We start from the raw sequence: 14363 nt of genomic DNA, 5'->3' as shown, positions 1-14363 counted from the left end.
ATCCTTTTACACTGCTCATCCTGTAAGGAATTTTAACCTTTGGGGATTGCAATTTGGTCTGCAAAGAATGCAAAGGGGATAAACCAGACCAAATTCACACCTGTAAGCTCTTAAGATGTTCACAGGAAATAATGTGCCAACTTTAATACTACATGGGTTGTATGGGAAACAAGATAAGAAATCCATCTCTCAAGCTGATTTCAGTTAGAACAGGTGTGACTTGCAGTTGCCAGCCTTGGTATCAGCACTTACACTGCATCAGATGTAGTTAATTCAAGTTTCAAACAAGGAGGCAGCTCTTAAGTCTATCTGATAAAAAAGAAAGCATCTAAGGAAACTAGGCATGAAATGCATCTCTATCAGCAGTAGGCTTTACAGTCTTTGGCACCACTTGCTTGAAAGCATGTAAGAGTGTATTATTGTACAGAGACGCCTGAGGCTAATGCAGATGCTGATGAGTATGCTGTTTTAAAATCTCATACCTTGCAGCCTTCACATGTGATGACTCCATAGTGTATTCCAGAGGATTTATCACCACAGATTTTGCATGGTATCACTTCAATTTGTGCTGAAAAAGAAAACAAGACAAATATTTTGAGTATATAACTCCATTTCTTTTTCTCTCAAATGAAAATCTTGAAAACTAGAGCTAGAGAGTAGATTACCAGGTCAACCCCCAACAATATAAAACTGTTTTGTATTGTATGTGTGTTTCTGAATGTTTTGGTGTGGCAAATTTTAAATGCTTCATGTTACGTAGTTTCTGCCATATCCTACAAAAAATCAAAAGTTTAAGATGTCTCACAATTAGTAAGTTTTTCCTCATATTCGCTTTTTAAAAAAATTCTTTTACTAGTTAATTTCCTAAACATTTTTGCTAATAACAGTCATTAGACATCCTGAATAATAATCTAGATTGTCTTTTCTTACACATTTCCATTTTGATAAGATAGAATTACATGGTATATTTTGAGGCATTTTTCAAAATGTAAGAGGTGATGAAATTTTCACATCCTTCAGATTATGGCTTCAAGACATAAAGATACTAATACCACTGTCAGAGATGGTAGTAAGGTAAACTGCACAAGGTGAATGCTAGCATGCTTGGAAAGTCAAGCAACTATTCCCTTGGAACAGCATATCCCAAAAGAACCCAGGAAGAAGGACTTTCATGGACAGCTAAAGAGACTTTAGTTCACCACCATGAACTCAGTTTCCTGAGATGCTGTTTCTGATCAAGTACAAGGCAAGGCTTAGGCAAGCAAACCACTTTTCAAACTGTTCCTAATTCCATATAGAGGGACCTCCTTACAGAGAAGCATCTATAGTTCTTTGGAAATGTTGCCAGGTTGATTCTGCTCAAAAATTCCTATGCCTTATCCCCATTGAGATAATAAAAATATTTAAACATGTGCCTCCAGGCACTGATGTTTTGAGAGGCTAGTTGGGTAACTGCTCTCAGATCTCTGCTTGAGAGTCACGGGGAGGGAGAAAGGCTTAGCTCTGGGACCACGCGCTGCTTTATGTTGACAAGTTTCAAAGACATGTCAATATCAGAGGCAGAACTGCAGTGAGAATGTGAGGAGATCTTGAGGAAAAGACAAGACAAGACAAAACACAACAAAAAATGAAGGTACTTTTAATGTGACTTGCATATACCACTTGTAACTCTGATGGGAACAGAGAGAGAAGAATCAATCCTGTGACACTCATTGCATTCAGCACTGTAAGCAATCAATAATTTCATATATGACTTGCAATTATAATCTCTACCTTCATGGTAAGTATTTGTGGACCATGTCCCAAAATGCTAAGGCTCTGGCTTTCAACTAATATGTAAAAAATGCTTTAGACTTGTAAGTCATCAGTTGATTCAAACACTTATTCAGAAATAACCATTCTATAAATTAGTAACTAAAGGATGTCTGGGAAATTGCTACTATTGCTCACAGCAAAGACAGCATCTTTAGAACACAGAAAGCATTTGAGTAAGTTTGGAAAAGTATACTTTGCTCCTGTCTTGTAACCATTTATTTTTGTTCACAAAGCAGCAGAACAATCTCAGAATGTTGAGTCATTGATTTTAAAGGCCAGATAAAAAATGAAGCAGTTGTATTCCCAGAAGCCTCTTGAGATACTGTAATTAACACTGAGTGTACCATGTTTGTTTTGCAGATTTAATAATTGTCACAGGCTACTACACCTTTTAAACATTCCATCTTTGTTTATGCAATTTTATGTTCTTTTTCTTCTTTCTTTCACGTATTACACCAACAAACAGTTTAGTGACCAATATTTCCAACTCTCTTTATAGCTATTATAAAGTAAGCAGCTTTCTTCTGAATTTCTCACAAATATAAAATGCATTGACTAAGTACCACTTCTGAATATTGAGGCAAAATAGAAATGAACGAACAATAGTGGAGTTGCCACAATGATAACTTTCAGCAGCACAGGAATAGAACTTATTTTCTCTGAATGTAATACACATGGGAAGGAATAAGTGCAAAACTACTTAGCTCCACTTTGAAGGTCTTTCCACTTGCCTTCTTACCTATCAACTCTAATAAAATGAGTAAGAATAATGGTTCCTGCCTCTTTTCAAGCCAAACTCAACTTGAGTCTATTAGTTCAATTTTTCAATAAGTACATTAAGATGTGAGATAAGAACCTGCAAAACCACCATCGCCCTGATGTCTAACAAAACATTTATAATGTTTGGATATATGCTGCATTGTGACTGCTCCCTATCACCAGCTGTAGCTTCTTTCCTCAGCACCACAGGGTCATCTCCCTGCAGTATTCATCTCTTATTTTACACTTAAGTTGAAAGTTCTTTAAGGTTGTGAACTACCTCCAGTTTTACATGACACTATACAAATTATAATGCCACAATGGAGATTGATTAATTCTATATGACCAGTAATAATAATCCACAGATGACAGGAGTACCACCTGGAACCTAATTCATTCTCTCAGGATAACAAGAAGTAGGGTGGAATTCTATCAAGGAAGCAAATACAAGGTCTTCTCACACATTTGAAATGAACACTTGGATAAGAACAAATATGTAATCAAAAACATCTTCAAACCAAGTACACTGAGATGCTTTTTCTCTCTCTCTCTCTTTTTTTTTTTTTTTTTTTGACCAGCAGAAAGCTTACTCATGGTTAAAAAATTTATTATCCTAAAAGGAGGAAAATAATCAGGTTACAAAAGTTGTTATATTGGTGAAATTAGGAATGAATCTGTAACTGAAACTGTCACTGTTAATTTTCTGAATTCCTCTTGAAAGAAAGGTAAGAGTCAACAAGGCAGCTAATATGTCTGATGTGTATTTGTGGGGATTGTCACTCATGCATATATTGTCTAACAGGAAAAACAAACCTCAAATTTTATATAATTTCTGTTTTATAGCTGAGGAACTTCAGTTGGGAGAGATACGATTATAAACTCCCAGACCTGTAGCTTTTGTTTAAGGGGGAAAAAAGACTTGAGCTTTCAATATTTAGTTCTTGATCAAAAGAGGATACTAAAGCATGATGGATGTGAACTTTGAAGAGGAAGTCCTCTGTATAATTTGTTGATCCAGGGGGGATTGCACTTGGAAACATTGAGGCTAATCAGAGAACTGACAGAGAAAAAAGACATTTGCTTCACTCCTATCATCGTTTAGTTGGAGTTCTCCAAAAAATGCTAGATTGGCCCAGTTTACTTTCAGGTTTCTACACCTTAGTGATTTCAAAGTAAGTGTATTCGGCAGTTATATTTACTTGCTAACTCTACCTTTTTTATCCTGACCTCGGTAAGACATGCTTTTTTCCTCGCACATTACCGTCAATAGAAGTTTCCACTTTGAGTTAGACTGCCAGCTAGATCTTGCTATCCCCTTTGCTGCTGGATTAGATGTTCTGTGGTTTCTCAGCAAGACTTCAGGTGCTTTGTATTTAGTAACCTGAAAATATACAGCTGAGGATACTAGTTATGTTTACAGATTCTGTCAAATGTCATGCAGTGAGACCTATACTGTCAGTAATATCTCTGCAAGTTAATTAATGCCACATAATTAATTAGTGTGTCTGTAGACACATTTGCTGTCTACATACCCCAAATGAGCCAAATGAGCCATCAGAGTAAGCAAATATGGTGCAATTATCCCAGGAAAGTAATGTTTTCATAAAGTCTTGGCACTTTTGGACAGTGATACATTAAACTCTGACAGTGAGTCTGGACCTAGACTTCGTTAGAGCAACAAAGACTCTCTGCATGTACAGCAAAGCTGACAATTCCCAAATATGCCAGTCCTACACCTCATGAGTAAAGATCTACAAATTTCCAAGGAGAAGTTCTTGTATATCTTTATGTCTCATGGGTCAAGAATATTAGATGTGATCTGTATGTGATATGTAAAAACTTGTCATAAATTTCAAGATAAGTGAAGTTTGATATTGAGAAATCTGACAGATCATGGCTGAAAACAGAAGCGGGACAGATTACTGCTAAAAAAGAATGTTTCTTGCATAAATACATGCAATTGTCATGTGTGATTTCTTTCATGGTCTCACAATCTTAGTGCAAGTTTTTTTAGTTTACAACCAGTGTCACTTGGAAGGTTATTTGGTGATATGTTTTCTTTTCTGTTTCCTCTTTTATGATTTTCCAGTGAGGGGAAAAATAAACAAACCAAACCAAACCCAAAACCAAACCAAACCCTCACCCCACAAAACAAAATAAACCCCAGACCACAAAACCGCCAAAAACCTGAGTTGTATATTTACTCTTCTTACAGATCAACTCTGCCTTTTATTGCACAGCTATTCTAAAGACTATTGGAAAAAAATATTTTAAAACCTGAAGTTTTTTTCGTGATAACTCTTTATGTAGTTACTCCATGCATCCTTATTGTGTGCATTTAAAATTTAGTGAAAGATATCCATATGATAATGTCTGTAGACTAGAAGTTTTAAAATTACATGCTATATATTAGCCCTTTTGCATATCAAGAAATATGCTTATGTCTGCAGTGTAGATACATACTTTGAAGATATCTTGCATGAGCTAAAGGTAATCTCCAAATCGCTCATACTATCTGACCTTTTTGTATCTTATTGTTACACAGTAGTTTCGGAACAAGTCTGGAAAGAATGGTATGCACAGATTACTTTCCCTTACAGAGAAGGTGAAATTATAAAGAAATAAATGAGCACAGTATAACAACCTTTTCCCATCATGATACAAACCAAAATAAGAAAAAATGTTTCATTCAAATACTGTTTCTTTCCTTTCCAAAGTGTAACTACAAAGAATTAATGGAGTAGTGCTATTTAACAATTTATGAAAAGTAAAAAGTTGTTATGCTTGCAGTGGTCCACGAATATAGATGACATTGTCAGATAGATGTAATATCTTTTATTAGACCAAGGGATACGTTAGTTTTAAAAGAAATGCTTTTGGACCCCTAGCTTTTCTATCACACCTTAGATAGGAGCAAAGGACTTCAAGCCTAAAACAAGTTAAAGATAATTGCTCCAAGATGAATTTCACTATGCTAATCAACTAGAAAAGCTGCAAGATTTGCAAGGCTGGATGATTCTCCGTGAAGAAAAGGTAGCTGTAAGCAAAAGAACCACAAGAGTCTGAAAAGTAGTGAGATAAGGATATATTTTGGATCACAAGTATTTTTTTTATTTCCTGTGGAACTGATAATTTCAATTTATTAAAACCACCTGTGAATTAACAGAAAATCTGGATTTTCATGGGATTATTACAAGACAGTGGTGGTGATGCAGTTTCCTGGACTCCAGGTAAATACTGTGCAGCTTTTTTACCAAGAATGTCAGCGCAGTACTAAATGAAACACTGAAAGGTTAGGAACCTGCCAAAGGTGCAGAAATTGCTACCTAGCGGCTTGTTTGTTTCTTTAATTTGGATAAGGTAGAGTGGCTGAAGTGCATAAGAAGCACAAGTGTTTAAGGCTGTCCTGGACTTTTTCAGGATGGTTCACAGGCAAGGAAGACAGCAGAAGTGAAACAGAACTGCTTGTATTGTCTGCTAGGCAGTGATGACTAACACAAAGTACAGCCCACTGCCCAGATCCAAAAAGACAGAACTCAGGTTCCCTTGTCAGAAGCTATGGCTTAAATCTTGATCCCTGAAAGGCTGTGCTCAAAGAGGTCAGGAAGTGTCAAAGGATCAGTAAACTTTGACAGCTCACCTAGCACTCCGTAAATCTGTATAGAATTATTTTCGTTGTCTCTCATAATGGAATTCTCTATATTAATCTATGAATACTTTTCCCTAGTAATTCAAATTAATGGAAGTTATGTGTGTAACTGCAAAGGATGATGCTATAGTAAAACAAGTTATGACACATCAAAAACATGTTACTCTGATGATTTGGGCTGAATAGATAAGTTAAATTAGAGTTATCTAATAAAAGTATCAAGGCCTTGTCCTGGGCCTCACAAAGAGTTCAGAAACTTGCCTTATTCACAGGGAAAGATTATAATAAAAATTATTATAAAAAGGGAATATACAGGGAAAGCTTATAATAAATGCTGTACAGTTCCTACTTCCCTCAAAGACCCAAGCTGCTGATACTACACACTTTCCCTAAAGAGATTATTATGGTAATCTCAAATATACTACTGAAGTTATCTTATATTTGAGCTCATCAGATCCAATGTTCTGCAAATAATCTCCAGCAGCTTTAGCTAGTGTTTATGTAAGCTGGTCAGGATGGCTGAGTACTGATGACCATGTTTTCTGGCATATGCAAAGGCCTTTCCTATGAAAATTATACTTAGTATTTACCCTGTAAAAGTGTTTGTCATAATTTGTGGATGTTTAATTTCAAATGTTTTACTATATATCAGGCATTTAGCAGGACAAATTGTACTTACTCAGAGAGCTAATTTTTTTTTCCTTATGGATAAATGAACTAATGAACTTGGCAAAGGAAAAGCTTGGATATCATGATAAATATTTCCAGTCCATTTTGCCTGTTGAAGCTGGCTGAAATGGTTATAGAGTACTCTTAGTGATACTCTTACAGTACACTTAGTGGTAACTCTTTATGTTAGATATGCACAGATTTCTGCTGTACAGTTACAAAGCCAAGCAGCACAGAGGAAGGTGTGGCAGGAACATGCTGTGAATACCTCCTCTTTTCAAGGCTGTGGGGTCGACAGGACCTTATCTTTCCCCTCACCCAGCCAAGAGTTACTGCTTGCTGGAGTGGGATGCAAATGAACTTAAAATTTACTTCATCTTGCAGAGGAAGGACGGTGTAGTGGTTATTCTTAGCTCCATCTGTGGCAGCATCCTCTTCTCCAGCTCTTTGCTATGGGATCGGAGCTGCAGCACACTGACAATCTTTCAATGTTTTCCTTCCATCCTACCTGCACAGTTTTGTTTGAATGTCCACAGTTTCCTGTATGTCCAGTAACACTCCAATCCAGAATTCTATGCCATGCAAAATTTTCAAGGGGAATGAGGACTGTCGCACTGTTCAGGACTCCTCACAGAGCCAGCTGACAGGGATGAATTTGAATATTCATGACACAGTTGTCACTGAACTGAGCCTGAAGCCAGCCTCTGGAACCAGAGGCTTGAAGTATAATCCTATTTAATTCCCCTTCTACAAATGTTTATTTTCTGAGCAGCTTCTCAAGCACTTGCTACAAAGGGATGATAAAGACTGCATCAACACCTGAGATGGAGAGCTAAGAAACAGCAGCATCATGTGGGATGGGTGCTAATATATCCTCAGCTTCTCCCAAATATTACATCCACAACATGAATTTTCACCACTCAGTGTAGCAAGTAAATATCACAATTATTACATTTCAGGAAATCCAGTCTTGGGAGATTTCATTCCTCCAGTACTGAAAATTAATCACAAAAGGTAGCCTAGCATCAACCAGTGAAGAAGTGTATACACCGAGTAACCTGAACATGTACATTGAATTACAGAAAAGATAAAGGACTTTCAGGAAGACCTACACATGGAATATCAAGCACCACAGAATGTGGACTATGAAAAAGATGTGGAAATGGCATAACAGGGGAGTACAAAGGGTCATTTTGCACATGAGAAGGAAAATTCTTGTAAATTCCTGCTTTTTTTCTCCCCCTGACCCTCAACACTCCTTTTTTGTAGAATGATTCTAATTTCTGGAATTTCTATACAAATTTATTTCTCCATTACAATTAAAAATGCTTCAATATAATGCAAGATATCATCAGAAAAATTTTAGGTGGTTTGACTAATGCAGTCATATACTTTGATTAACAATACTTGGGTGAACCACAGGGCATGATGCAACTTAAAAACGCAAAGCATTTTATATACAAACACGTAAAATATATAAATATACACTGTATATTTGCAGTACTGATAAACCACTAATTAATGCAGCTTTTAATGTTAAATGTTTTACAGCTTAAAGCTTCTTGCCAAGATAGCTAATTGCAATGCTCAAGGAAAAGTTGAGAGGGAAGAATACATAAGCATAGTTTACATATTTATTTTTGTGAATGAACATGATTCAGTAGCAAAAGTTTTCTTAAAAATGGGAGTTGTTTTTAATTTTTTTTTTTTAAATTTTAAGACAGAAAATCATCAAGCTGGCTGCCAAAGGAAAAGAAGGGATAGGGAACTGTATTTCTGCTCGTACAGATTTTGGTTCTGATTTGCAGTAGGCAAACGATGAGTAATTCAACACACTCAGGTAGGATTATAGCAATGCTGCAAAATGAGGATCTAACTCGCATTGTCTGGGACTTTGTGTGACTGCCATAACAGCTAAAAAAAACCGTTTTCAATACATTTCCCTGGATCACTTTCCTTGCAATACCTTCCCCCCCACATTAGACACAATATGACTCCTAAAATGCAAAACTATAGGAGATATGGGCAACAACAAACAAACAATAATAGTGATTTCAGCCTGAAATGACTCTGAAATCTTCCTGATGTTGCCTTCTTAGAGCTTTTTGAATTTCTTCATATTTCTGATCATCACTGTGGATTTTTACTTTTGCACATTCCTATTTAAAATCTTTGCCCCATCTTTTGAAAAGCATTTAAATCAGCTGGAGATATTCTTGGATTTGCATCTGCTGCTGTCTGAAAAAAATGTCATACTTACCAACTGTCTACTTACCAATTTAATCTGCCATCTTTTTAAACACAGTAGGAAGAATCGATCTTAGTAAAACTTGAAGTGCACTTGTCTCAAAGGTACACTTGGTACAGCAGATTTAATATTTCCCTTTTTATTTTTCACTGTAATGCCCCATATTGCCAATGAAGTGAAGAATAAAAATGTTTCAACTCACCAGATGCATCAAGTTTTATTTTAGGTTGAATGTCACACATTTTGTTGTAAATAAATAAGACTTCCAGGAGCAGAAGAGTAGTCTTCCTACTAGCCTACTTATTCACAGTTACACCTGTGCTGTTGCAAAAGTGGAGTCTTAACAGACTGCATTAACAAGATTAAATGGAAGAAGTAATAAAGGCACAGACTGTTCCATTTCATTAAGGAAGGGAAGAAGAGTGCTGCAGGAACCAAGTAATGAAACAATATTTTCTTTTGATACTCTGTTAATGTGGAATGGATTTCTTATTCCAGTACAATGGTTTAAAAAATAGTATTTTTCTGTAAATTCTGAAAATAAATCTCAGCTTTTCTTTGCCATCAGTTTTCATTTCAGACATAATATAAGGTATGGAGTATTAGAATAGTAGACATAAGATGTCAAATTACTAGAGATAAACCACCCATCCACCCATCTTGCAAAATGACACCCCTACCTGCAGCTAGAGCTAAAAAGTAAATTTTGTTCCAGTGTTTTTAGATGTCATGTGACAGACCTGTCTGAATTGCCCCCACTGAACATCCATTACATTAAAGGAGTATCAATTGATTCCCAGTTGCCCTAAGTTTGTGCAGTAAGGGGGAACTTAGGGGTAAGCTATCAGTATCAATCTAACAGAGCTGCTCAGAGCCTGTAACTACTAATTTTTTTCCCCCATAGGCTGCTATAATGGTTAGAATTGCATCCTGGTTCATAGGTTACACTTGCAAAGGCATGTAGTGGCTGTTATGCACCAAATGCAGCACAGTTGAACACAAAGCACTGCAGGATTTACAAAAGCTTTCTGACAAAAAACAAAACAAAATAAAACAGAGCATAGGCAGAGAGCATTTCTACAAGACAGTTAATACATTAAATGCATTGCCTCTCACTAATTCACTTTTCCCTTCTAAGTCTTTGTGGATTTTCTGTGCTTTGACAGAATTCCCCTCACCTCCCCGTTACACATTCCCAGGTTTTTTTGCTGGAAGAGCTCTGTGAAGTTACTTCATTTTCAGGTAACCTTTCCTCATTAATCCATTTTCTTGTGTCATAACCTTTGCATAAACAACTTGTTGGATAAGGGATTCAGATTGTAACAGTTCTGTCCTGCTATCTGCATATTCATTCCCTTGGAATTCACGCCAAAGATAAAATACGGAGGACTTAACTTTCAAGATTCAATAAGCCTGCTACATACAGAAGACTGTTAATCCTACACACTATTTAAAAAAAAAAAGTTCAAAATTGCCATCTCATCCACTTTGCTTTGAATGCTTGCTCTGGTTAGATAGAACAGTTGAGGAATTTTCAAACAAAAGAAACCAATGCAAGAGGAAATACTAGGGGAGAGTTCTGAAGTTTATGAAAATAAGCAGAATTACTGAAGATTAGGAAAAGTACAGAAAACAAACAAATACATGGGAATAGTCAGGCTGAAAAAATATTTTTCCAATAATTAGGAAAACATTATTTGAAGGATAGTAAGAAACAGGATGAGTTAATTACTTACAATAACTCACTTAAATCTGCATAAACATTACACAGCTACTTTTAAATGTCTGTTCCTAAACCAGTCACAATGGCTACACATGTTGTTGTGGGATTATAACATTAAAGTCCCAAATTCTTGGTCTACTGCATTTTGATGAATTTCCTGGTTTGGTAAAAAAATAGGAATTGCCCTCTCTCTATTATTTCATTAATGGAAGCCTTTGATGTTAAGGGGCATAATTTTTCTTAACTGGGTAAATAACTGGTATATAATTTTCCTTCTGTTGCAACAGCATTTCACTCTGTTGAAGTACTGATTGCTTCACAAGGTCTTTAAGTCTCACTGTTCCATAAAATATTACAGTTCCCCATTAGACACACTACTGTCCTCTCAGATAAAAATCATGGACCAAAGAAATGGCCAAAAGAAATTAACAACATTTAAGAGGTTTTTTTCCCTCTTCTGCTTCTCTAATTTGTGTAAATGAAAATTATTTCTGCATGAGTCAGAAAGAAATCAATTGATTGTTGCCAAATATTACAGACCCTTCTTATGCAGGATATATACTGGTACTATATATATAACTGGTACTGAGCAATGATTCCAGACACACTGACCTTCAAGTCAAGAACTATCATTTGACTACCAGCCTAATAAGAAACGTCCTGTTGGGTGTGCTGTGCCTCTACAGGCATCAGGGCAGCCAGAATTTGGATGCAGAAGTTTTAGGCAATGTTCATATTTTGTAGTGAGACCTGAGTTTCAGAAGAAAATGGCATTATTTTAACTCTTACAGAAATATAATGATACCACATAGTTTTCAGTTCTAAGTTTGTATTTCTGGAAATGTACCCCACTGACTCTCAGCTGAAAAAAACCTACATTGAAGAATAATTAGAGGAGCTGAACAAATATAAAATGAAAACTACACTCATCCGCAGCACAGAATAAAGCAAGCTCTAACATCCCTGCATTGCTAGCTACCTTTTGACCAGGAAGCTTTCTTATGAGCTGGCTTAATAGCCTGAACCAACAGGCAGTATGAATAAAAGGGATCATCATGCTTTGCTTTCTTTTTAACTGTTGCCCATGTTCACTTCTGCCTGATGATGTTCAACAGAAAATAGATTTTTGTAATATGATATAATTTTTTGAGATAATAAAGGCAGGAGCTTGACACCAATGAGCACTATGGAAACCTAAATGAGTTAATTCTCTCATCATTCTAATTTGCTCAGCAGTTAATAGCATCTTATAACACAAGCAATCACAAGATTAACTATGGAAATGAGGAATGTAAACATTTATTTCAGTAATTTAGAAAGAAAATAAGCTATAAAAGTTGTTGTACACAAACTGATTTTAAAAAACCCCACAAAATTAAGAACATCCTCCTGAAAGACAAAGGTAGTCAAAGCTATTACTTCCTTTTGGAGAAACTACAAATACTTGAGGAAATGGTCTGCTGAAGCCACCCTGTGCAATTCGATAGTTCAGCGAGTCCTTCAGCTTGTTGCAGATAAAATCTTTTTTGGGTCATAGGCCTGGTAAAAATTATATGGCTAAACCAAAGACAACTTGGCCAACACTTTAGAGATAACAAATGTAGAGATTATGAGGGAGGCACAGTGGGATTCACTTCCATCTACCTGCCTTACTCTTGTTAAGAGTAGACACAAGATGCACCCTGTCCTGGTTCCAGCCAGGACTGAGCGAATTTTTGCAGTAGCTAGAAGGGGGTATCGCGAGGACCCAGAGGTTACTCTATACCACCTCATGTCATTGCTGAAGGAGGAGGGAACAGAGTCTCTTCCCGGGAGAAGGGTTTCCTTCCTGTCAAGTAAACCTGGTGGAGGGAGCAGTCAGGTAGCGGCAGTTCTGAGCTGGAGGGTGAGGTTGGGTAACACCGGTTCCAAGCAATCACATACGAATCTTGCGCAGTATGTTATTAGTATTGTTGCTGTCACTGTTTGTTTTCTTATCTCACCGCTGTTTCCAGTAAATTGTTTTTATCTCAACCCACAGTCTTTGCCTTTTGTGCCTCCAAGTCTACTTCCCAGCCTGTGATGGGGGGATTGCGAGGAGAAGGAGTGGGGCAGGTGAGAGAGCGAGCACCAGGTGGTTTAGAGAGCCTCAGTGGGAGCACTAAACTGGGGAGTACCATTCCCATTACAGCCTAATTTGTAACCCAATATGGGGCTCTAATAGCTGAGATAACAACAGATCTGACCATAGTTAAGGAAAGAATGCTCTTGTTGCTAAATCAGCCAGATCTCTTCAGTGCAGTCACACCACACTTAGAGTCAAGGACCGTTATTGAGAGATCTGCCCTAAGGGTGGATAGTAACGAGTGGCATGTAATGTGGGAGAAAATGGGCCAAGTTTTGAAGGATTATTCTGCTTCAATGGTTTGGAAGCTCATCATTGAACAACGACAGGACCCTTATAAAGTGGTAGAATATTTGAAAGAAAAACGCTGTGGCAGTTACACAGAGGCACACTGATGTGCTGGGCCCTGGTTACTATTTATCAGACACTGTTCATCACTGCACGACACTCTCAGATGGAGGAGGAGGAAAGCAGACCAACAGGCACCATGGTCACTCAAACTGCAGCTGAACCAGAGAAACAACTTCTCACGTCAAAAAGCAGAATAAGAAATCCAAGACCAAATCAGTTCACTTGGTGAAGGATGAAGAGGAAGTAGGGCCCTCATAACAGGAGGAAGAAGCAAGGCCAGAGATCCCTATCCCTGGGTGAACTGCAAGATAAGCAAGATTTCAGCTACAAGTTGGGTGAGTCCTTGGTGACCTGGCTGCTCCGATGATGGGATACCATAGCCTGTGATATGAAACTAGATGGTAGTGAAGCCAAGAAACTGGGATCCCTCTCCCAGGATATGGATATTGACAAAGGGATTTGGAATAGGACAGAAACTCTCTGTCTTTGAAGGCAACTCCTGTCAAGTGTTGAGGAAAAGGTATCCTCTCAAGGATGATTTAGTAGTGTGCCTAGCCAGGTAGGATGCCTTGGAGAAATTTATCCAGTACCTGAGAGAATTAACTGTGCTGGAGGTGATCTATAGGGATCTCCTAAAGATCCAGAGGAGGTCCAGCGTACACAATCCATGCAGTGGAAGTTTGTGTGAAGTGTGCCATAATCATATGCCAACTCATTGGCATTGATGCCAATGGAAGAAGGAGAACAAACAGCGTTGACACTGGTGCTCTGAAGAACATCTTTTTTCCACTCTACTGACCTGTGCCTTGGCTGTAGAAAGACTGTCCAAGATTGTGGACAGATTCGAAAGACTTGATCAAGTCAGGGTGGGACCCCAAACGGCTGCTTTCCACTTCCGGTTCCATCCTACAATACGGCAAGAACCATCAGTGAAAAGGGTATAACACCTTTCTTCATCTGGCAGCTGATCAAATGGCGGAGCTTCTTCAGCTCGGCTCACTGGCTCTTCTTCTTCTTCTGCCAGACTGAAGTTCCCACCTTCAGG

General features: G+C 37.5%; 1 protein-coding gene across 2 annotated transcripts in view; it reads right to left on the bottom strand.

Annotated features, from left to right (window-relative positions):
• RORB (RAR related orphan receptor B) overlaps window positions 1-14363 on the bottom strand; it is a 145003-nt gene that overhangs the window by 34457 nt on the left and 96183 nt on the right. For both annotated transcript variants that reach the window (XM_027662887.1, XM_027662888.1), the window contains exon 2: window positions 483-568. In XM_027662887.1, the coding sequence (XP_027518688.1) occupies window positions 483-568 (86 nt within the window). The remainder of the gene's footprint in view (window positions 1-482; window positions 569-14363) is intronic.

This window comes from Corapipo altera, unplaced genomic scaffold (genome assembly GCF_003945725.1).
Source record: "Corapipo altera isolate COAL_440 unplaced genomic scaffold, ASM394572v1 61167, whole genome shotgun sequence".
In the NCBI taxonomy this organism is placed as follows: domain Eukaryota; kingdom Metazoa; phylum Chordata; class Aves; order Passeriformes; family Pipridae; genus Corapipo; species Corapipo altera.
Note: the sequence above shows the minus strand (reverse complement) of the source record. Positions and strands in the feature narration are given on the sequence as shown.